Source organism: Mesoplodon mirus, assembly GCF_964341445.2.
Source record: "Mesoplodon mirus genome assembly, chromosome: 1".
In the NCBI taxonomy this organism is placed as follows: domain Eukaryota; kingdom Metazoa; phylum Chordata; class Mammalia; order Artiodactyla; family Ziphiidae; genus Mesoplodon; species Mesoplodon mirus.
In genome coordinates, this window is record NC_138976.1 from 35,871,168 (window position 1) to 35,896,960 (window position 25,793).

Consider the following 25,793-nt stretch of genomic DNA (forward strand, 5'->3'; position numbering starts at 1 on the left):
CTCAAGAGTAAACATTAATATCTAGATACAAATTCTAATCTTGGGAGACAATGTTCCAACTAAATGGATTTATTGAGGTTTAATGTTCCATTGCCAAAGCAGCCTTTTTATGGTGGATAGATCCATCATCTTCATTTAATTCTGTGAACTATCTGGAGAAGCTAATTCCCTTTGTTTTGGTTTTATGCCAACTAAGTCTGTTTGTGGTTTGGGAATCCTTGTAGCTTCTGCCTCCAGGGAAATATAATTCCTGTCAGGCCTATGTCTTTCAGTAGTCATGACAAGTATCTCATTGTTAATAAACTCTACTTGTTATTTTTATTATTAAATTATTATTTAAATATATAATACTCCCCTATAAGTTTTCTGAGCCTGCACCATGAGGGTCAACTCTTGGACTGTTATTGAACCCCTCAGTAAAGGCCAATATCCTTTCTGGTGACACCCTCCCTTATTATCAGCCCTGAACCCAATACTAGATTATTCTAGAATAAACCTGTAAATCAATTTATAAAAAATAGAGATAGTTATAGTACCTAGTTTTCCCATCTAGGATCCTGGAATACCTCAATTTATTCCCTATATATAGTTCTTCTTCCTATTTTGGAAGTTGGTTATTTAATGACATACCTGTTAGCACTCCCAGGTATACTGTATCTGACACATAGTAAGGGTTCACTAATGGTAGCTATTATCATTTCATCATCATCATTATTACCATCGTTAATGTTTCAACAGTGTATAAGATGCAGCAAACTGGAAGAGCTACTGAGTTTATTCATTCTGGACCCGACTTCAGGTTTGAGATGTCACAACTCTTTGTGAAGGACAAGGCAGAAAATCTTCTGATGAAAGAGAATTTTACGGCCCATCTTAACATTCACTGGTTCATAATTTTGTCCTTTCATCAACAAGGTAAAGGTAAATTGTGTTTTAAAAATTGAGGGAATTACACAGCATTTGCTATTAAGAAATCCATCCAAATTTGCCCCAATTAAAACAAAAATCATTACCATTTGAAGCTGTAAACTTTAGGGATTCGGAAAACTGGATTGTGGTGAGAAGTCTTTTTACCAGTGGAGGGGAATAAAACTACATATTTGTTCATGTATCTACAGCGCCATATACCTATACATATGGATGTGTATTTATACCCATAATGAGTCGGTTTTTAGTTCTAGGTCTTCACAGAAAACAGGAGAAACCAGAGAGCAAGAGAAATGACCCATCCAAGGCACCATGCCTTCTAAGAACTTACCCACACACCGGGGTTCTAGACCATCCCACTGGGCGTTTACTTGGCAGGTAAGCCTAGCACTTCCTTCTAGTCTGTACCCTTCATCACAGGTGACCAAACACACTGTCCTATAGGACAGTTCCCCGGTCGAACAGCTGAGGCGGCCATGTTTGGGTTGGCGGAGACGAGGGCATGTTCTCACTATGTGAAATGAAAACAATTAGATCATATTCTACTCAATGAGGACAAAGATAATAATTATAAATTTAATAAGGCCTACAAATTACAAACAGTAAATAACACACCATTATATTTTGAGTTAGTCTGGGATAATTAAAAGCCTATGTTTTATCAAATGCATGGCCTAAACAACATCATTGTGTTCCACCTCTGTCTATAGGTGGGAAACTTAAGCTGTTTAAGGAGTCTGGCCCTAAATGGACAATGATGGCTGGAGATTGGGGATGGTTTACAAAGGGAGGTCCCTGCAGCCCTCAGCTGGGCCTTTGCTGTGATTCTCCAGGCTACGTTCTAACACAAGGAAGCGGTCTTTTCCAGGACAGAGATCAGGTTCTATTCAGTTTTCAGACCTCATGGGCATATCCTTGGATTTTTAATGATCCCAGACTCTTGACAGCTGCTCAGCCTCTGCAATCTTGAACTCCAGCATTCTACTCTAGCCACAATTCTGGTCCTTTTGGCTTTTTCACCCCTTTCTTCCCAGACGCTTCCTGCAAATCCTAGCTCATGATGATAATATTGACTTATGCATTATCATTGTTTTGTTTGTTTTTGCTGCTGTGGCAGAGACTGCTAGTTGCCCACCCAATAACCACTCCTCCCGGTTTTATTCAGCATAGTAACAGGCACAGCTAGAAGATAACAATTCTCCACCTCCATCACAACAAATGAGAGCCAGTGACATATATGCTAAGGTTGTATGGGACTTCTGGAAAAGCTTTTGAGTGGGGACTGTCTCAGTTGAGAGAGTACTTTTTTGCCTTCCCCTCTTCCTCCTTCTTTGTCCTGAAATACAGACATGAAGGATAGGGCCCCAGCATATTACAGGGTAAGTCTCATGCACTAAGATGGTAGAGCAAAAAAATAAAAGAAGCCTGGGTCTCTGATGACAATGAGCTATCATAGCAGTTTTGGATTACCTACTTCTGTCCTTTCAGGTGAGAGAAAAACAAACCCTTAATTGTCTTATGACCTAGTTATTTGGGTCATTGATACCAGTAGGTATATGCAAACCCTAATTCCCTCTGCCCAGCATCCATTCATTTTTCCTTTGTTAATTTTCCAAGGGAAGCTCTTTTGCCTCTTCAGCTCATGGGATTTGTGTGTGTTCCAACCTTGCTCAGGGGCAGAGCATGTGAGCCCGGATCATGTTCCCCTGGTCTGAGAAGTGACCAGGTTACAACTGGTGATATACTTCCTTTCTCTATTGACTTTGAAACCACCATGAAAAAGGAGCTAGAAGAGTATTTACTAAGCTCTGGAGGCTGGAAAGGGCCCTGTGCCTCAGCCAGCCTCAGCACCTCCAGCAGCAGAAGTGCCATGGGTTGTCCAGAGAACTGTGCGTTTCCCCAGTGCTGCCACTCCTGACTCTCTTGCCTCAACGCTACATCAGAGAAGCTACAAGAAGGTACTCGGACTGCTCCTGCAGGTTCCCAAATGACATCTGTGCTCTGAGCTCCGGCAACAGTCTACCACCGCCTAGCCCACCCAAATCCCATAAAGTGCCTTAGAGTACATCTCAGTCAATTCCAGCAGGCCCTATATTCTTGTTCAGGACAATCGCTTCGTCTACCAGGGTCATCCCCACACAGTTCTGATCCAACTCTAACTCACAAACTCATGCACCTGCCCTCTGGAATACATGATCAGTCCTCAATAAATCCCGTCCTATCCTAAACTTCTCTTATGAACTTTTCCTTACTTTCTCATCCTAGTAAAAAATCTTATTGTCTCTTATAGACAGGACCTGCTCTTTATTGCCTTCCCAGATCATTCTCTTTCTTCTTCCTAAACACCTCCAGCTCCCTGGAGGGAGGAAAAAGGTCCCTTCCTCCCCCACCCCCGCTCTCCAGTTGCCTGTTGACCTTTTGGCCACTTCTCATTCTTTAATGATTTTATATTTCTCTCTCTCTCTCTCTCTCTCTCTCTGGCATGCGCGCACACACACACACACACACACACACAAGCTGGTGATTTCATGATCTATGTAGATGATCATTCCAATACCCTAGAGTCATATTCCTTACCTCTTCTTCACCAATAACCACATCGTTCACCTTATTTCAGCCTCCCCTCCACTGCTTTATCCTCTAGACCTTGCCAGCATCAATCCATGCACCCTCCTCTGACAACGACCTCCTATCTTCCTAGATTATTCCCTCAAGAGCTTCAACTCCATCAAATTCTATACCCTACTGGAGCCTCCAATCTATTATGTGTTCTTCTTTAGGTAAAATTATCTCTAAAGAGTTTACACTCTTTCTACACTTCTTTTTCTCCAGTTCTAGCTTAGACCCACTCCAATCAGGATTTCAAATCAGGAGAAGGAGAAAGGCCAGTAAAGGAGGAAAGAAAGGGGGAGAATAAGGAGAGGGGAGAAGAAAGGGAAGAGAAGAGGAGGAGAAAGGCAGGTGATAGAGAGGAAGAGGAGGGGAGGGGGAGACATGGAAGAGGATGGGGAAAGGAGAGTGCAGGGAAGGGAGAGGGAGAGGTGGGGGGCTGCAGAGACCCACGGTCGTGCACCCTTTCAGTCAGATGGCATGTACATCCTGGTCATAAACAGATATGGAGAGCACAAGAGAGTCGATTCTTGTTGAATATGCCAACAGATGGGCGTGGATACTCATTTTAATAGCTTACAGATATAATCCAATAAGCATCAGGCACTGTACAAAAAGCAAAACCCCCTGCAAAGAACAAATCTCACTTTTCTCTCAGATAACACTCCTGCAACACTAAAGGCCACAAGACAACAGAGAAATCTCTAAATATTTTTGAACAAAATCACTTGGGACTCAAGAACTTTGTTGAGACTCTGGGTAAGATGTCTTTTTCCTTCTTTTATGCATTTGCCAATTTTTCATATGAAGCATGCAGTTACTTATGATGAAAGCTTAACTTTAAAATAATAGGAAAGGAAGTTGGGGTAAAATATTCAGTGCATATTCAACTGAAGTCCAGTTTCACAGAATCTACTCTGAAGGAACCCATTCAAATTATATTAGTTGGCAGAACATAAATATTGGGTGCATGAAATATTCATTTAGGATTGATTACTCCTTAGAGAAAACTCAAGAATTAGATTAGAAGTTAAACCATAAGCCCTCGCCTTTTGATCACTGGGATGGTTTGGACCAAAGTCAAATATTAATGACAAATGAGTAGAATTATTTTGCCTTCCACATTTTGATTTTTATTGAGTGTGTCCACCATGTAAGTAGAATCTTTATTGAGTGTATCCATTAAGGGTGTAGAAATATTTTGCCTCCCATATTTTAACTTTTCTTGAGGGCACTCATCAGGCGTAGCACAATACCAAGAGCCAGGTAGGATTAAAAGTGAATGAGACAAATTACTATGATCAAAATATAGAAAATATAGAAAATCATATTAAACAACTGCTTTTGATCCAATAAACTGCTGAAATGACTTCAGCTTTCCAACTTGAGACGAAATGAACTTGCAACATCTCTCAAGAGAACTGATAGTAAATTAGAGCTGGTGTTTCATACATATGCAAATTACATTGCTTCTCAAGTGTTGGTTTTAATAAACTTTCATTGCTCCTCAGGGAAAACAAAGCATATGTAATAATTCCTATTCAGTTCTTAAACATTTTATACTCCTCTTCAACCAAGAATGACCATTTTTATCATTTTTGATAGGAACATGCTTATTTATGAGTTTCAACTTCAAAAATATTTTTATTTCAATAAGCTGAAAAATTCTGCAATAAATGTTTGACTGACATTCATGTTAAAGCAATCCTTAAATATTTATTTAGTCTTTTTAGAAAACAGCAACTTAGTCTTTCAAGAGAATGGTCTACTAGGTAGCAGACAATGTGAGAACTTGATCTGGTTCTCAGTGGAAAGACTCGTTAGATTTTTTTCTCAGATTTACACTTCCTGTCACTCTCCCAATTTTGACAGCTTCTATACTGAAAATAAAAAAAATCTGATGTTAAATGGAGGGTTCTCACTGTTGCCTGAACGTTTTTCTCAGGAAAAATACTATCACAAAATTTACTTTACTTTCATGTTGTGGTTTAGCTAGTTATCATTGAGAAACCACAAAGGAATCCTTACTAGTTTAGAAAGGAATGTGTAATTCAGATAAAATTCAGAGTGTAAGCGTTTTAATGAAGAATGTATAGGAGGAATAAGAATCAAGCCTATTAGTTATTATTTAACACTATAAAACATTTAGGATGTAACATGAAATTTGTAAAAGGTTTTATATTTTACACTGGTCTTTCATTTCTGCCTCACTTTTAGAAAGATTTTCAAGAAAAAAATAAACTTATTCTCTGTCTTTATAAATAGATTTAAATTAGATCTGTAAAATGCTACTTTCTCCATACTACCCCTCCTGAAACAGAAGTGAATTCCCACATAACTGCCATATTTCAACGAATCCCAGACGCCCCAATTGTAAGGCACAACATTATTTTATAAGCTGCTAATAAAGAAACAATAATGTCTGTGAAAGGATTTAACGCCATGGTTGTTGAGGTACATCTCAGTTTTAGGAAGTTAAGATGTGGGGAAAAAGTGTTTTTGAATTAATGAATTATGGTATATGTTTCATACCTCAAGTACAGGCAGACCTCAGAGATATTGCAGGCTCAGTTCCAGACCACCAAATACAGTGACTATTGAAGTAAAGCAAGTCCCACGATCTTTTTGGTTTCCCAGTGCATATAAAAGTTATGTTTACACTATACTGTAGTCTATTAAGTGTGCAAACTAGCATTATTCTAAAAACCAATATACATCCATTACTTAAAAATAGTTTATTGCTAAAAAATGCTAACCATCTTCTGACAACGTGGGGTTGCTATCAGTACAAACCTTCAATTTGTAAAAACTGCAACATCAGCAAAGTAAAATAAAGCAAAGCTCAGTAAAACGAAGTATGCCTATAACTAAATCCATTAATGAGGAGCCAGAGGAAGAGCCTGACTTAGTACCTTCGTTCAGGACAACTCTGTTCACTGGTAAGTTAGGGAGTAGTTTTTTGGAGGTGAAATTAAAGGGAGCTTAGAAAAGTTCACATCCTGGAGCATCACTCTAATTTTGATTAAAGTTATTTTACTTACACGGGGACATCAATGCAAATTGCATAAAAGACAACAAGGCTGCTTTTTAAAAATGGGACTGCATAATGGGAAGTGACACAAGCAGACTGTCAGTGTATCTATTTGTCAATGTACTTATCCATATTTACCAGAAATATAACCAAGGATTAGCGGGGGTGGGGGAAGATACATTCTGTGCTCATAATGAGCTCACAGACTAGCAGAGGTGATCGATCAGTTAATTAATTAAAGTAAGTACGGTGGTTTGTATTGTAACAAGTTGGTTAAGCTGGGAAACACTGTCAGAATCCCCTTATTGTGGGCCAGTTTAGGGTTGATCAAAAGAAGAACCTGCACTTGATCTTGGAAGGTGGAAGAGAGGCAGTGATCACTGCAGGCAGAATCAGTGATGGACAAATGCAGACATGCACAGTAGGTTCCAGCTTGTCTTTGGTCACCTCCACTCCACATCCCAATTGCTGACCCTGTTGACCCAAGGTGGCCCCAAGCTCACTGCTGGGTTCTTGGCTGTAGAGCATCAGGGCATGGTTACACAGAGATAAAGCTTCTCTTAGACTTCCCAACACACTTCTCCCTTGTGGTTCCACTTCAGCAGCTGGGTGGGCTTGGATTCTCAGACTGAACTGGTAGTAACTCCTCTGATGCTCCAATTTCTCTTCTGGACCTTCCACTTCCCAGCTCCTTCCAAAATCGTGTAAGGTCTGATTCTTAAAATAAGTTCCTTATCCCATAGCACAGACGGTGTATTTCCTGGGCTTCCCCGACAGACCCTGACACACAAAGCACAAGGGCTAGAATGTGGGCAGGGCAGGTTTGTGGATGCACATACAAAGGTTAGGGGTCATCCCATCCCAGCTGAGAAGGTCAGCGACAGGGAGGGCTTATATACAGGGACCAAAGGAATGACTGGACAATCAAGGCTGTTGAAACAACTTGCAAACGGATGGCTTCCTGAGAGGGCATGGCCATTTCTTAAGGCTTTAGTGTAGGATTCGAGGCTCAGGATGGAGATTGTAGAGGGTTAAAGAGGCAGGGGCTAGACCTTATCCTAAAGGGATTGTCTGCCTGATTTTCTCACTCTTCTTTGCAAGGTCAGTAAGTGGAAAGTTAAAATGTCATGTTTTCTACCTTCTGCCATGAGGTATATGGAAGAGGGGGGTAGAGGTTTTACAAAGAACTTAATAACTATGTAACTTTACAGGAATATTTCTAAGGTTCCTATGATCAACCTTTTCAGTAATAGGCTTTTTACCATTTGAGACTGTATGACTAAGAATGTCTTTGCTTTGCTTTCCCACATAAACAATAGCTTGTCGGAGTTTAGAAATCTAGGGTCTAATTCTTTTCTTTCAGAATTCAGGAAACATACTCTTATCTTCTAACATTTAGAATGGCTAATAATGGGCTCAAGGAAAGTCTGATTCCCTTTCCTTTATGGGTAATAGTATTTCCAACTGTGAAACAGGCCCAATTTTCTAATTTTTCCAGGGCTTTCAGAAGTTTCAATAAGATTATTTCCAGACATGGATCTGTTTTCAATAATTTGTTTTCTGGCACTCAGTAAGTGATTTTAAGTTGACTATCAAAGATTTCAGTCATGTGTATTTTCAAGATTTCAGCTTGTGGTTATATTCTTTGATCTTCTATTAGTGCTTCTCCTCCACTCCATTCTCTCTCTGGATTCCTACTCTGTGAAGAGTCTATTTCCTGTGACTATTCTCGTGTCATTTTATTCTTTCAACTTTTTTCTAATCTTTCAAATGTTGCTCTACTTTCAGGAGGATTTCTTGTGTTGATTTTCTAACTTATTAATTTAGTTTTTTTTTTTTTTTTTTTTTTTTTGCGGTATGCGGGCCTTTCACTGTTGTGGCCTCCCCCGTTGTGGAGCACAGGCTCCGGACGCGCAGGCCCAGCGGCCATGGCTCACGGGCCCAGCCGCTCCGCGGCATATGGGATCCTCCCAGACCGGGGCACGAACCCATATCCCCTGCATCGGCAGGCGGACTCTCAACCACTGCGCCACCAGGGAGGCCCTAATTTAGTTTTTGACTATGTCTGTTCATTGTGTCAGCCACCTTTTTCTTCTCCTTAAGATTCCTTTCTCCTCTCAGATTTCTCCCATTTCTTGGAATCCTAATCTTATTTTACCGATGTAATTGCCTTTGAATCTCAGTGATTCCATTTTTCTCCCCTCTTCTTTCAGGTCTCCTTTGTTCAATTTGCTGATTCCTTCTCTTTTTGTAAGTAGAGATAAGGGTCTGGACTGGGACCTGATTTAAGCAAATTCATATTCATAGATGAGTTCAGTATTGGTAGCCGATGAATACAAACCATGAATGTTTCCTGGGGTTCACAAATGACCTTGAAGTTGTGAGTAGGTTGGCTTCCCTTATGGGTGTGGGAGCCAAGAGAAGACTAGAAGACAGAACTTCTTACCCTACTCCAGTGAGCTGGGTGATACAGGGTCTTGGAGCAGTCAAAGCCTCAGCAAACTGTATTGCCAAAGGATGCCTAGGGGATGTGTTGGGGGTAACGTTGCCAGATTTAGCATAAAAACAAACGAATGAGGATATCCAGTTAAATTTGAATTTCAGAAAAGCAACAAACAATTTTTTGTATAAGAAGGTCTCCAATCTTGTATGGGACTTACTTATATTGTACTAAAAAGTTATTTGTTGTTTATCTAAAATTTGAATCTAAACGGGTGTCCTGTATTTCATCTGACAACCCGAGGTGAGGGGGGGAATACTGTATTCAGAAGCTTCATGGGCAAGGATTCTCAAGTCCTTTGGCTTGTTCCCCTCTCTTCTTAGAGAGCCTTCTCTTTCAACCCAATTTGTGAAACCCTAGGAAGTTGGCCATGCAGTGGTCCTAAGAAGTAGGAAAGTAGGTCTTGGAGACAGCAAAAGTGGAAGTGAATTAAGGTACTCTCAGTTTTGCTTGTTTTTCCTCTGCATCTGATGTGGGAGCCTCAGGTTCTACCTATGGTACTGCCCCCTTTTCTGTTGGCCTGAGAAGGCTCTTTGGGATCTCACTTTAGCAATCTCCCACTTTCTATGGCATGCTGTCTATTCAAAGTGAAGGCTGGGGATGTATACATTGGCTAACTACTCTTGTCACAGGATACTGGTGTGGTCCTTGGAGTCCTACAATCAAAGTAGACATCAAAGCCGCACACTGACCGTCCCCAAACTCTCCCTGGACCCTGTCTTGGCTGCTTGAAATCTGAGGTTTAAGGTAACCTGTCCATTTCTTTCCCAGGCAGGCCTTTCCTTTGCTTGTTCATAAAAGAAACACAAAGGGCATAGTTTATGATGATGTGGTCAACTGAACTTAGTAGTTCTGACTTCAAACCTCCTATAATTTTTTCTCTTTCTGTGGTCTACGGTCTATGAAATCAAAAGAAACAAAGAATCCAGTAGTCCATTAGAGTTTAAGTTGAGGAGGTCGAGCAAGACAATCAATAAACAATGTGAATTGGCAGTCTGCATACCTCTGCAGGAGCTCTCAGAACCGGACCACAAACCATCGGGCAGACACAAGAAGATGCTGCTTCCCACGAGGTCGAACCCGGGGTGACATCGGACCCCACAGGCTGCATTGAAATGGCTGTTGCAAGTGTTCTGGATAAAGTAACCATTTTCAGGAGGCTTCAGGGCAGGGCAGCGGACAACTAACATTTACAAGGATAAGAGTAAAAAGCAAAGTGAGTCTCTGTCTGTAAAGCATCCTCCCCCCACTTTTTCTTTTCTGGTCAAGAGGACATTGTATACACAGAGCTAAATTATCAACAGCATTCCCATTTACTGCATATGAATTCTTAAGTGCACATTTGGAAGAAGAACACTTATGGCTCATGCTTATTAGGTATTTGCTTCCAGTTAAGTTTAAAAACAGACTAAATATTATGGTTTAAGCTTAGAAATTTAAAAATCTTGATATCTATGTGGATATGAAATTTTCTAGTTCTTGACCTTCATATGTCATTAGCTATTTTCCTTCTCAGTTAGAGTGGCATAAAATAAAGAACAAATAAGTCCAGCAAAGCATGTCTGCCACAAATCCCAAGAGCCACAGCTTTGGCTAATTAAATATTTTAAATTTTTGATATGAATAATATCAAAGTACTTTACTTATAAAAATATTTTCTTTAAATGGATTTAACCATCACCAGAGCCCAAACTAGTTCATTTGTTATTCAAATTTGCTGTTAAATTTGTGACTTCTCTCTCTTAGATTCATTTTAGATCTTCTCCGATACTAAATCTGCTTTCATAGTCACATTACTTGTGGAGTCTCAGATCTCCTTTCTCTGGAGCAAGATATGGATATGTTCAGTGATAAGGAATGCTAGATAATAAAAACAAAGAATTCTCCCCAAATAAGATTAGAGGAAGGAATATTAAAGACCATGCCCAATTAATTGGATGAAAACACCGGCATTACTTCCCTAAAAGAGATCAGCTTTTATATTTCCTATCTGCCAGTGGTGGGATCCTTACCTTTGCAGGTCTGGCCAGATGCCCGGTACCCCTCCTTGCAGACACAGTCTTCAGGGGAAGTACTTCCAGGTGGAGAAGTGTGATTTTCATCAGGACATGGAAGGCAAGTGCTGATTCCTCCTGGTGAACCTTCTGGTTTGTATGTCCCGGATGGGCAAGCTGTGGGTAAGCCAGGGAAGCCCATTTTATGTGGGGTACATCAACGGACAGTTAACAACATTTTGGAAACTGATTAGCGGGGAAAAGTCCCAAACAATAGCTTTTCATAGAAATAATCGTATAATTCAAGCAAGGAGAGAAACCAAGATTTTTTTAAAAGAGTGATATAGTTGGCTATTTGCAGGTAATGAAGTGGCCTCTTTGATGTCCCACAATTAGTTACAATCACAACACATCACAGCATGATATGGCTGGGCTTATTTGTGGGAAAATTCAAAACAGCAATGTACGTAAAGGGACTAAAAGGAATCAATGATACTCAACGCGTAAAAACATCGTGCTAAAGACAGTATACCCCATATTCCATCAACGCCCCCAACCTGTGCAGCTGCACCTCCCCCATTGTGTCCCCCAACACTCACTCCCAGCAGAATAGAATAGCTGTAGATATGCAAAAAGCACTGGGCCCCTTGTTTCAGCTCAAAGCACTGGACAAAGGGTGAGGAGAAAGTAAAGGGCTTGAGGGAAATGATCCTACTGATGGGAAATAAGCCTTCTGAAGAAAAAAGAATCACAGACCCTGCTTTTCCCAGGCTCAAGAAAAAAAAAAAAAAAAGATGAAAAAAGGTCAATCAGGACCTGATTGACCTTGCTTCATATCTTCCCTCTGCACTGACAATGCGGCTTTGAATCTGTAATTACTCTCCCTGGAGTTACACATCTGTAAAGTAACTCACAATTAAGAATTCAACAACAGAAAAATTGTGGAATAAAGAGACTTGCAATACTTAATAAAGCCCAATAAATGTAGTATAGTCAAGTATGCATTCGATTATTTAAAAAAATAGTAGCAACCAAGGAATGTGCACTTATGTGGTGATATTTAATCCTCACAGTATTAATAAGTAGTATTAATAATTACTAATATTTTTAATAATAAGTACATTACTTTTATTAGTATTGTGTCTATTTTAAAGAGAGAATGGAGGCTTACAGTATTTGATGATTTGACTAAAGTTACTAAGTTAACAGGTGATAGCGCTAAGAGATTTTTTAGCATTTAACATTGGTTTATTACATTTTTATGCTGAAATTCAAAATCACATTTATCTTGTTTGTAATTAGTAATTAGTAAGTCAAATATTTTTAAATGGTAGTACACTCCTTTCTTCTTCTTATTGTCATTTGTATAAGGCCTGTTTCCAGGTAGACAAGCTCTGGCTTGTTTATCTTTTTTAAAGACTTTTTTTTAGGTTTACAAAATTGAGATGAAGATTAGAGCTAGAATTTTAAAGCAGATATTTACATAGCATTCACTATGTCCCAGGGACTGTTCTACATATTTTATAAATATTACCTGTTTATCCATTTAAGAACCTATGAAGTAACAAATATTATTAATCTCATTTTACAGATGAGAAAACTAAGGCACTAAGAGGTTAACTAACTTGCCAAAGTTACACAGTAAGTGACAAAGCTGGGGTTTGAACCAAGAGAATTGGGATCCAGAGGCCATGTTCTTTACCACTACATGTTCTGTGTCTCAAACCCAGGTCTCCTGGATGCAAAAGTCCTTGTTTTAACACCTAAAATATGCTAAAAACAGAAGAAATCAATATTGAGAGAGAAGACTCATAATATAATGTAATTTTTAGAAAAAAATCATGCTTCTAACATTCTTGATTATATTTAAAAACAGAAGAGAACATTTTCCCATGTATATAGTAGAAAATTCCAGAATTGATAAAGCTGTAGCTATTTAAGAATGAGAGAAACATTTGTAGGAAAGTTATAATGATGTGTGACTCACGAAAAATACTTCAGCAGGAAAAAAGGGAACATTACTTCAAAGCATCATAGCATTAAATACTGAATTATTATTGAATTATTCATATTTCTGAATATTCCTTTTTATAAAAAGTTCAGTAAATATTGGCACAGATCTTCAAGAAGATGCAAGACAACACTGTATCCTTTGAACAGAAGGCAGCAGCTATAGGAGGAAATGATTAAGATAAACATACAAATGGAAAAGAAAACATAAACTGTAACAGCAAGATTAAAGCTGTTGTTGGAGGCAGTAAAAAGAAGCCAGAAAATTCTAGAACAACACAAGTAAAAGCTGTGATATTAATGCAAGAAAATATTCCTTACTTGAAGTTTCAGGGCAATAAAAACTCATCAAGTTCCCGGCAAAATTAATAAAAAGTGATTAACACCCAAAACAAAGGAAATGTATGACAAGTGTCTAGGAAAGAAAAACAAAATAAATGGGAAAATCAAATTGACATTTCATTTCTCCTGTGCAAAAACAAATGCCATAAAAAAGGAATGAAATAAGATATACAGCTATGTGGAAAAAATATTATGAACCCAAAACTCTATATCTGGGCAAGTTACTGGTAAATATGAGGGAAGAGAAAGACATTTGAGAATGTGCATGACTTCTGGAAATCAAGATGTATTTCACTGATTGAAAAGAAATCAACATAAAGAACTCAAGTATGAGGAAAAAAATGGTATTCAATAAATCGTTTGAGATTAAGAAAGTAGTGGGACATACCATATATTGCTAAATATCTTGCTAAAATAATTGTAAAAATTATGAAATAGCAAATAAAGCCCCTTCTTAAAAAGAAAGACATATGATCTAAGGGAAGAAAATAATAATCTTTACATATTATAAAGAAAAAACGTTTAAAGTCTGAGGGAAACAGGGAATGGTTGGGAAGAGGAAAAGATAAAGTTCTCATTTCCTTTTATATATATCAATATGAAAAAACTGAAAGAAAAACATAGGTTCAATTTGTACACAAAAAATTCACCTAACTATGAATAGAAAAAGAATGCATAACCTCCAAATCAGTGGAAGAGAAAAAACCCAAATAACAAAGGTAGAAAAACATAGCTACTAAACAACCAATGGATCACTGAAGAAATCCAAGAGGAAATCAAAATATACCTAGAGACAAATGAAAACAAAATCACAATGATCCAAAACCTATGGGATGCAGCAAAAGCAGTTCAAAGAGGCAAGTCCATAGCAATACAATCTTACCTCAGGAAACAAGAAAAATCACAAACAAACAACCTAACCTTAATCTTAGAGCAACTAGAGAAAGAAGAGCAAACAAAACCCAAAGTTAGCAGAGGGAAAGAAATTATATAAAGATCAGAGCAGAAATAAATGGATTAGAGAACAAGAAAACAGTAGAAATGATCAATGAAACTAAAAGCTGGTTCTTTGAAAAGATAAACAAAATGGATAAACCTTTAGCAAGACTCATCAAGAAAAAAAAAGGAGAGGGCTCAAATCAATAAAATTAGGAATGAAAAAGGAGAAGTTACAATGGACAACACAGAAATACAAAGGATCATAAGAGACTACTACAAGCAACGGTATGCCAATAAAATGGACAACTTAGAAGAAATTCTTAGAAACATACAATCTCCCAAGACTGAACCAGGAAGCAACAGAAAATATGAACAGACCAACCACAAGTACTGAAATTGAAACAGTGATTAAAAAACTCCCAACAAGCAAAAGTCTAGGACCAGATGGCTTCACAGGCGAATTCTATTAAACATTTAGAGAAGAGTTAACACCCCTCCTTCTGAAACTATTCCAAAAAATTGCAGAGGAAGGAACACTCCTGAACTCATTCTATGAGGCCACCATCACCCTGATACCAAAACTAGACAAAGATACCACAAAAAAAGAAAATTATAGGCCAACATCACTGAGGAAAATAGATGCCAAAATCCTCAATGAAATACCAGCAATCCAAATCCAACAATACATTAAAAGGATCATACACCATGAGCAAGTGGGATTTATCCCAGGGATGCAAGGATTTTTTGATATCCGCAAGTCAAACAATGTGCTATACCATATCAACAAATTGAAGAAAACCATATGATCATCTCAACAGATGCAGAAAAAGCTTCTGACAAAATTCAACAGCAATTTATGATAAAAACTCTCCAGAAAATGGGCACAGAGGGAACATACCTCAACATAATAAAGGCCATATATGACAAACCTACAGCTAACATCATACTCAGTGGTAAAAAGCTGAAAGCATTTCCTCTAAGATCAGGAACAAGACAAGGATGTCCACTCTCACCACTTTTATTCAACATAGTTTTGGAAGTCCTAGCCACAGCAATCAGAGAAGAAAAAGAAATAAAAGGAATCCAAATTGGAAAATAAGACATAAAACTGTCACTGTTTGCAGATGACATGATACTATACATAGAAAATCCTAAAAATGCTACCACAAAAATTACTAAAGCTCATCAATGAATTTGGTAAAGTTTCAGGATACAAAATTAATATAGAGAAATCTGTTGCATTTCTATACACTAACAACAAAAGATCAGAAAGAGAAATTTAAAAAAAAATCCTATTTACCATCGCATCAAAAAGAATAAAATACCTAGGATAAACCTACCTAAGGAGACAAAAGACCTGTACTCTGAAAACTATACGATGCTGATGAAAGAAACTGAAGACGACACAAACAGATGGAAATGTATACCATGTTCTTGGATTAGAAGAATCAATATTGTTAAAATGACTATACTACCCAAGGCAATCTACAGATTCAATGCAATCCCTATCAAATTACCAATGGCATTTTTCACAGAACTAGATCAAAAAATCTTAAAATTTGTACAGAGACACAAAAGACCCCAAATAGCCAAAGCAATCTTGACAAAGAAAAACAGAGCTGGAGGAATCAGGCTCCCTGACTTCAGATTATACTACAAAGCCACAGTCATCAAAACAGCATGGTACTGGCACAAAAACAGAAATATAGACCAATGGAACAGGACAGAAAGCCAGAAATAAACCCACACATCCATGGTCATTTAATCTACGACAAAGGAGGCAAGACTACAATGGGGAAAAGACAGTCTCTTCAATAAACGGTGCTGGGAAAATTGAACAGCTACATGTAAAAAAACAAAACTAGAACATTCTTTAACACTATACATAAAAATAAACTCAAAAGCCCTAAATGTAAGACCAGATAGTATAAAACTCTTAAGAGAAAAACATAGGCAGAACACTATTTGACATAAATCACAGCAATATCTTTTTCGATCTGTCTCCCAGAGTAATGGAAGTAAAAACAAAAATAAACAAATGGGACCAAATTAAACTTGAAAGCTTTTGCACAGCAAAGGAAACCACAGCAAAATAAAAAGACAACCCACAGAATGGGAGAAAATATTCGCAAATGATGTGACTGACAAGGGATTAGTCTCCAAAATTTACAAACAGCTCAAGTGGCTCAATATCCAAAAAACAAACAACCCAATCAAAAAATGGGCAGAGGACCTAAACAGACATTTCTCCTAAGAAGACATATAGATGGCCAAGAGAGACAAGAAAAGATGCTCAACATCACTAATTATTAGAGAAATGCAAATCAAAACTACAATGAGATTACCTCACACCAGTCAGAATGGCCATCATCAAATGGACAGTAAATGCTGGAGAGGGTGTGGAGAAAAGGGAACTCTCCTTTACTGTTGGTGGGAATATAAATTGGTACAGCCACTATGGAGAACAGTATGGCGGTTTCTAAAAAAAATTAGAGTTACCATATGATCCAGCAATCCCACTCCTGGGCATTTATCTGGAGAAAAACATGGTTCGAAAGGATACATGCACCCCAATGTTCATTGCAGCACTGTTTACAATAGCCAAGACATGGATGCAACCTAAATGTCCATCGACAGATGAATGGATAAAGAAGATGTGGTACATATGTACAATGGAATATTACTCAGCCATTAAAAAGAATGAAATAATGTCATTTATAGCAACATGGATGGACCTGGAGATTATCATACTAAGTGAAATAAGTCAGACAGAGAAAGACAAATATCATATGATATTGCTTATATGTGGAATCTAAAAAAACGATACAAATGAACTTATTTACATAACAGACTCACAGACTTAGAGAATGAACTTATGGTTACCGGGGGGAAAGGTAGGGGGAAGGGATAGACTGGGAGTTTGGGACTGATATGTACACACTGCTATATTTAAAATAGATAACAAGGACCTACCATAAAAAAAAAGTTAAAAATGTTTTAAAAATTAAAAAAAGAAAAACAGAACAAGAAGATAAATAGCAGAAAGAATTTATAACAAAATGTCATTAACTAAGGTAATGGAAGTAAAACCAAATATCCAGTTATCATCAATAATAGTAATGGGTTAATTTAACCCTGCTGATAAGATATAAACTTAAAAACAAGCCAGAGATACAGGTTAAAAATAGTTGGATGTAAAAATATATGTTAAATATTTCAAAAAATTTTCAGGAAGCAAACAAATTAGTACCTTAAGGAGAAATAAAAGCTTAACACAAAGAGAGCTTTTTCTAATATATGAAAAAGATAGTACTTCAATAGAAAAGTTGACAAAGAACAAAAGCTGGAAATTTACTAAAGAAGAAATGAAAATGACCTATAACAGTAGGATACACTGTCTAACCTCACTTATAATGAAAAATGCAAATTGATGACTACTTTTTAATTTGGAAAAATTTTTTTTTTTTTTTTTTTCTTTTTGCGGTATGCGGGCCTCTCACTGTTGTGGCCTCTCCCGTTGCGGAGCACAGGCTCCGGACGCGCAGGCCCAGCGGCCATGGCCCACGGGCCCAGCCGCTCCGCGGCACATGGGATCCTCCCAGACCGGGGCACGAACCCGTATCCCCTGCATCGGCAGGCGGACTCTCAACCACTGCGCCACCAGGGAGGCCCTGGAAAAATTTTTAATGGATGTTAGTACCCATTGCTGGCAGGCATGTGGGCAAACAGGCTCTCTCCAACTCTGTAGGGCAACCTGAGGGTAGACACCAAAAGCCTCAAGTGGAGCTTTCCCTTTGATATAGCATTTCATTTCTAATAATTTGTCCAAGTGAAAGTAAACATTTTTTACCATTTTATATAAGTATGTATAATTATTGTCTGTCATTACCCAGCACTGGAAACCAAGACAAATGTCGAGAGATGGGGGGTTTGTTAAATTCTTATGACAAATCCATCAAATGGTATATTATCCATAAAAATAGAATTTTTGACATGGAAGGTAAATCAAATTGTGTAGTTGAGTGTAAAAAAAAAGCATGTTTCAAACACCGTATGTACTGTATGATCTTCTGGCTAATGAATGCATACAATTCTATAATGTTATGAATACATGGCATATATTCATGGCAGAATTATGAGGCTTCCAAGTTTGTTTATTTTTGCTGATTTAAATTTTCTTGTTTTGTTATACTGAATAGGTATTGTGCAAAAACATTAAAAGTAAATAAAAATTATACATAAAAGAAAGTCATTGTCTCAAATGCTGTATTTCATTTCACAGTTATGTTGCTGCCTGAACATCTTCCTAAAATACAAATGTGATCAAAGCACTTTCTACCAAAAACTGCACCAACAGAATGAGGCCCTCTCTCTCAGAGATCACTTTGATTCCTACTTCTCCCTCCATCTCCTTCAATATCCAAATTGAAATCATGTTGTTTGGGTTTTACTCCTTAAAAACCCTCGGCATTTCACCTATCCCTCCATCTGCAACGCTCCTATCTTAGACAGGAACTCATTACCTGTCTTCCAGGTTTTTACAAAGTCCTTTCACTGGTTCCCTCAACCTTCATCTCTACTCTTTAATCCATCTTAGATGTTGCTGCCTGAACATCTTCCTAAAATATAAATGTGATCAAAGCACTTTCTACCAAAAACTGCACCAACAGGATGATGCCCTCTCTCTTTACTCTGATCTATTGGGTTGGCCAAAAAGTTCTTTTGGGTTTTTCTGTAATTCTTTGATTCATCTATAACTTTCCCGTCTGCTACAATGAACCAGTGAACTCCATGTCCTGATCAGAAGCTGCTTCAGAATCAAGCAGAGACTAGTTTTGCACCACACCTCCCCCACCTCAGTTTACTGGACTTGGGAGTTTGACCAATTTACTTAATTTTTCTGAGACTTTGTTTCTTCGCGTGTAATATTAGTAGTACTTGCCTTATAAATTTGTTGTTAGGATTAATTGAAATAATGTGAGTAAAGCAACAATGCTGGGCATGTAGTTGGCATTCAGTAAATGTTGGAATAATGTCCCCAACTCTTAATTTTCTCAACTATAAAAGAGACAGTTATACTTTTTTTATGGCTTGTTGTGCCCAGTAGATGCTCTGGTTCTTGGTAAATATTATCTCCCTCTCTTTCCCTTTCCTATCTTCCACTTAACTTCTGCCTTGGCATATGCTTTCCTTTCTCTAAATGAACCTCCAGTATCCTTCAAGACTAACTTGTTCTTCAAAGCTTCTCTAACTTTTTCAGACAGATATTGTTACCTTCATTTCTGTGCCCCAGAGCACATTACCCCCACCTCTGCTCTGGCACATATCACACTGTGTGTAACATACGCACTTGTCTCTTTCTCTCCATGGGGAACACACTCTTGTAAGTTCAGGGAGTCTTCCAGTCATCTGACCCAGCCATTGCCCATCCCATTGCCCCAACCAGCAGTCACTCAGTCAAAGGAGGGCAGGAGAAAACAAGCTCTATTAGAAGTGGAGGATGGGTTAGTGTGGAGGAAGGACCAAAGTCAGAGGGACTAACAACAGGGCGGAGTGAAAGGATGTTAGACTAGGAGTCAAGACAACTGAGTTGCTATCTTGGCTGCTCCACTAACAAGCTACAGGGTCACTGGCAAGTGATTTTTTAAAAAATTTTCCTACAAAATACAGAGGTTACATTTTTTTTAAATTAATTTATTTTTTTTTTTGCGGTACGCGGGCCTCTCACTGCTGTGGCCTCTCCCGTTGCGGAGCACAGGTTCCGGACACGCAGGCTCAGCAGCCATGGCTCACGGGCCCAGCCGCTCCGCGGCATGTGGGATCTTCCCGGACCGGGGCACGAACCCATGTCCCCTGCATCGGCAGGCGGACTCTCAACCACTGCACCACCAGGGAAGCCCCCAGAGGTTACATTTAATGATGGCTATGACCTTTCCAATGCTAACATTTGATGATTCTATAAATAGAATACTACTAAAAAGTTAAATAAACTTTTCATATGAACAGTCAGGTTTTATCTACAGATTTTATAATTTATTAAAAAAATAATATTACATAAAAAGGAGCTAATCTTACACCATTACTCTCCAAAACCTTTTGAGTAATCAAGAATTTACAACACTGGAGAACAGTGTTTTGGATAAAAATATCCAAAAATACATTTGGAAATGTATTGTGAAATTCATAATGGTAATGGAAAACAGACTTTAGGAGAACTATTTAAAGGCATTGCACAACTCTAGTGGGAGAGGTGTAATCAACCTCTTTGATTCCCAAGGGGGAAAATTCCTCATCTAAAACCAAACAAAAGTTGAAAAGATGAAATTAACTGTGGTTTGAAAAAGTTCCACAAGTGATGGTAAAGGGCTAGGGTACAATTTTTTCTTTATCATATGAAATGATTCCCTTCCTGGAAATGTACCAAATAATGTTTCTGAATTGCTCTTCTTGTTGTTGGTAAAATAAGCACTTTCTCTTTTCAGAAACATCTTAGCAGTTATCAGCTACTATTATTGGAACTGTGATTCTTGAAATTATCATGTGCTAACATTAGATTTTTCTTCAACTGCCAACACAATTTTTTGACTCAAGTAAGTAAAAATATCAACCAGTTTGGAATTTGTAGAATATAAAGAACTCTCTGTTCTCTAAATATCAATCCTTTAGATGACTATTTTAGTTAATAATATTTATTATATAGTAACTTATACTTTACAAAATTCCTTCTTATACATAATCTAAGATTAATGTTTTAAAAATCTCTATAAATACTAAGAGATTCTTAGTATTTAGATTCTGTTCTTTGCACAATTCACCTTTAAAGGTTAATGAAACTCTTTAAAGAATATAGTTTTAGAGAAGTTGCATCAGCTGCATTCAGGCTGTGAAGTACACAACTCCAAGTGCGCCCATTCATGTAGATGATAATGGGACCCAGGAGTTGTGCAAATCAAAAGCCCTAGTTTCTGCTGTATCTAGGTAGGACATCAAGCAAGTTATCTGGGCCCTCCAAAAAAGGCTCTTTATTATTACAATATCATGCTTCTTCTCAACTTTATGGATTCATTCTGAGTAAGGAATCTGTTCCTACAAATAGTTGTGTTAGGATTTTGAGCACAGGGGTCCACTGCACTAGAAAAGAACCAGTTTTCCCCGAGGCTAAGTCAATCCTTGTCACAAGTACAAGACAAGGACCTAGGTATATATATGAGGGACTTTCTTTTTAGTAGACAGCCAAGATCCTTTCTATTTTCATCAAGGAATTAGAAGAGGAGACTCTTTAAACTGACCTAGATTCTGCACATCTGAATCTGTGTAAAATGAATTAGCATCCTGCCAACCTCCCTGTGATTGGTTAGCTCATCTGGCTGGAATACAGACTATTTGGGCAAAATTGTGAATGTAGGCAACTGTGTGGTGCCAGAGCATCAAATGGCACCCAACCTGCAGGACACCATGTTGCAAATGTAAACATCTGCTCCAACTAGAAAGGAAATTACTGATGGATTAGGACGAGTCTATCAAAAAAGAAAAGACAAACTCTCAAAAGACTGTGTCCAAAAGAAGATGCATCAGTGGAGTAAGCGTCATATGTTAAGAATATATGTGTACACACATACATACACATATAGACATAAATACATATATCACACATAAACACATTACACACAAATATAACCTGGCTGAGTATAGAACACTTAAGCAAAGTCTTTTTAGTTGAAAACTCTGTGTTCTCTCTGTTGTTTTTTTTTTTTTGGCTGTGCCACGCGGCTTGTGGGATCTTAGTTCCCCGGCCAGGGATCAAACCCAGGCCCCTGGACCACCAGGGAATTCCCTGAAAACTCTTAATGGTCTTAAGGTGTTTACTGTCTGGGTGAGAAATGTGAGATCATCCTGAGTTTTACAATTAAAACTTCACGGGCAAGCACTTTTAGGAAAGGCCTCTGGAGATTTTAGAATTATCTTCAACTTATTTATTCCTTCTAAAATAGCTAATAACTCAGAATTGTATAAAGAAGAAAATAAAATTTACCATAAGCTTGACTACTCTGGTTTAACTATTCTTTTACTATTTAATATTTAGGTTGATTCCAATGTTTTACAATTAAAAACAACGTTCCTATAATCATCTTTTTCCCTTATATCTTTCACCCATTAACATTTTTTTTCCTTAGGCAAAATAATATTAACTCTTCATCAGTCTACTGTCAAGTTATTGTATATTCCCATTATCAGGAATAAAAGTACATATCTTACTGTACTCTCATGAGTTTTTAAAATTACCAATTAATCATTATTTAAATGTGAAGTCCCATGAATTCCAATGCAACAGGTTTTCAACTTGAATCTAGGGTGAATATATCTCTGAGATTCAGACGTGTAGGCCCAACAGAAGTCTATTTTCTTACGGAACTTGAGAACCTTCTGGGTGAAAACTCTATCCCTGGTAGGGGTAATATTTAAAATGTTACCAGAGGGACTTCCCTGGTGGTCCAGTGGTAAAGAATCAGCCTTATAATGCAGGGGTCGCGGGTTTGATCCCTGGTCAGGGAACTAAGATCCCACATGCCGCGGGGCAACTAAGCCTGTGTGCCGCAACTACTGAGCTCGCGTGCCTCAACTAGAGAGCCTGCATGCCGCAAACTACAGAGCCCACGTGCCCTGGAGCCTGCGCGCCACGACTAGAGAGAGAAAACCCACACGCCACGACTAGAGAGAAGCCCGCGTGCTGCAACCAAGAGCCTGCACGCTGCAACAAAAGATCCTGCATGCCTCAATGAAGATCCCGCATGCCACAACTAAGACCCGACACAGCCAAAGATAAATAAAGAGTACTAAAAATAAATAAATAACTAAAATGTTACCATAGTGGCATGATCACTGATCAATAAGAGGAGGCATGAGCTGTAGCATCAAGCAGAGCTCTGCATGCTCACTAATCTGCCAGATGTTACCTCTGTAGGTGCTGGACTGTGGGATAGACCAGTGAGGCTGGAGAGAGGGTGAGATCAGTAAGGGGACATTTAGGGACTTGGGGGCAGCAGCTATTTACCAACCAATACATTTGTATTTCAAAATTTTAACAACTTTTACAACTGTACTGATGCATATCTGATGAATTAGCATGGCCTAAGGAACAAGAGAAATGGCACACGCTGGATCTGGTAACACTTGACTTTAGCAGTCAGAAAGGAGAAAGATTCCGAGTTAGTTTGGTGTTTGTTGTCCAATTTGTTTCCCTTTGCGTCATATAAAGAGTGGTAAGTTTTGAGTAAGGTCGCAGGCCATAGTTGCCTTTGATATTTTTCTTTCCTCATCTCTTCTACCTCAGTTCAGTAAGACTTTAAGGTCTTTGAGGGCTTGGAAATATGGATAACATCAGTTTCTATGCCCACTGGTTGCTGTGCTAATTTAGGCCTTATTATTTTATGACTTGATTGATCTGTAACCTCTAAACATACATTTCTTGTTCTAGGTTACTTCAGATTCCGTGATTTCTGCCACAGATGCTGAATTAATATTCCTGTAACATGCCTTTCATTATGTCACTTTCCTGCTCAAAAATCTTCAATGGCTTACAGTTGCCAATTGACCAAAGCCCATCTCCATAGCCTGGAATTCAAGTTCCAGTACAATCTAGTGCACTGCTCCTTACCATTCTTTCCATGAATCCCACTTTTTCCCATAGATTTAGGCTACTTACTCACCCATACAAGCTAGCTTCAGTCCCCATCACAAGCCTGTACTTTTTTTTTTTTTTTTTTTTTGCAGTACGCGGGCCTCTCACTGTTGTGGCCTCTCCCGTTGTGGATCACAGGCTCCGGACGTGCAGGCTCAGCGGCCATGGCTCACGGGCCCAGCCGCTCCGCGGCATGTGGGATCTTCCCGGACCGGGGCACGAACCCATGTCCCCTGCATCGGCAGGCAGACTCTCAACCACTGCACCACCAGGGAAGCCCAAGCCTGTACTTTTCATTGTCCACAACAGTACCCCTATTTCTAACTGTCCTCATTCTATCTTTCAAACCCAGTTCAAATCCCAACATCTCCATAACTAATAGTAAATATTTTTTGAACAACCATAGCATTTTGCATATCACATATGTCACATCATTTTTATTTTTATTCAATCTCAGTTGCTTAGAACTGGATTAACCATTAATTCTTGGTTCATGGCACACATTCTGACTTGTTTGCAGTAATTATGGCTCTACTTCATATTAAGCTACTTTAAGGCAAGTACTGTGCAAGAATCATATCTTCTGAAGTACCTAAAAGATAATTCGATAAATATTTAAAGGAGTCAGTGGACAGATTTAAATGATTTCCTTCTGTAGTTTCCATAAAACCCGATTCAGAGTGACCTGTCCTGCCTGGCATTCATTCATGCTGATGATCTGTGTGGTCTCCTCTACTGCACCTTGAAATACTCCACTCATCTAGTCAATTTTTCCCTTCCATATTCCCATATTCAAATGTTTGGATTATTTTCTGAATAATCTGTGTATAAATAAAATTGCAAGTATTTTACTTTGGCAACTACAATGCTTTCAACACGTTAAATTTCACCACCTCACCATCTTTCTCCCAGCTCATCCCTTAAAGGAGGGTGTGGTGCAAAGCATCAAGGGAGAATCCTCGGATGAGAATTCTACTAATTACTACGGGCTCTGACACTGTCTGACCTTCTCTACTTGATGTAACCAATTGGAGAACTGTTTTTTCCATCACAATGCATGGGTGATCAAGTTTATAGCCAAGTAGTTGTAAAACTAAAATGTCATCACCCTCTGTAGGGATGAAAAGGATATGACAAGTAATGGGATACTTGTGATAGACAGGAGGATAAGACAGAACTTCGCCTGTGGTCTTCAACAGAGGATTAAAAAGGGGCAAAGTACCATGTTACATGACAACACATGAGAGAGATGTTATCCAGACTTGAGGCAGGGGTGGGGTGGTCAGGAAAGCTCTGTTTGGTCAAAGTGATTTCAGAGGTGAGACCAAGACCAAGCATAGAAGTGAGGAGAGGGGTATAGAAACAGGGTGATAGCATTCCGGACAGAGGGAACAACATGTGCAGACCCAGAGGCAAGAGAGGGCAATTCGGAAAATATAAGAGTTCACACTGGCTGGAGGACAGACGGGTGAGGCTTAGAAAGGTGAGTGCCACAACCACTGGGGCTGGATAGGTCACTTTCAAAAGCTAGGAGTTTATTCTTAAGACAATGAGAACAATGACAACATGTTAAGTTAGGGTGTGTGAAAAGATCACTTTGGATGCCTTTTGGAGAATGATTTTGAATGTGAATAACATTTCATACCCAAACACATGGAAAGATTCACTCACCCCCATCTACCTCTATACATAAGGATGATTTAAGAACTTTGAGCTATAGTTAATCAATGCATTTTTTTGTTTTCTTTTTTTTGTTTTTTT

The 25,793-nt window shown here is 38.5% G+C and overlaps 1 protein-coding gene across 1 annotated transcript in view; it reads right to left on the minus strand.

Annotated features, from left to right (window-relative positions):
* Positions 1-25,793, minus strand: part of SVEP1 (sushi, von Willebrand factor type A, EGF and pentraxin domain containing 1) — a gene marked incomplete at its 5' end in the record, with an annotated part of 192,261 nt that overhangs the window by 115,329 nt on the left and 51,139 nt on the right. Inside the window, 3 exons of the mRNA XM_082626969.1 lie at positions 1,259-1,438; positions 10,072-10,251; positions 11,081-11,239. Coding sequence (XP_082483095.1) covers positions 1,259-1,438; positions 10,072-10,251; positions 11,081-11,239 — 519 coding nt within the window. The remainder of the gene's footprint in view (positions 1-1,258; positions 1,439-10,071; positions 10,252-11,080; positions 11,240-25,793) is intronic.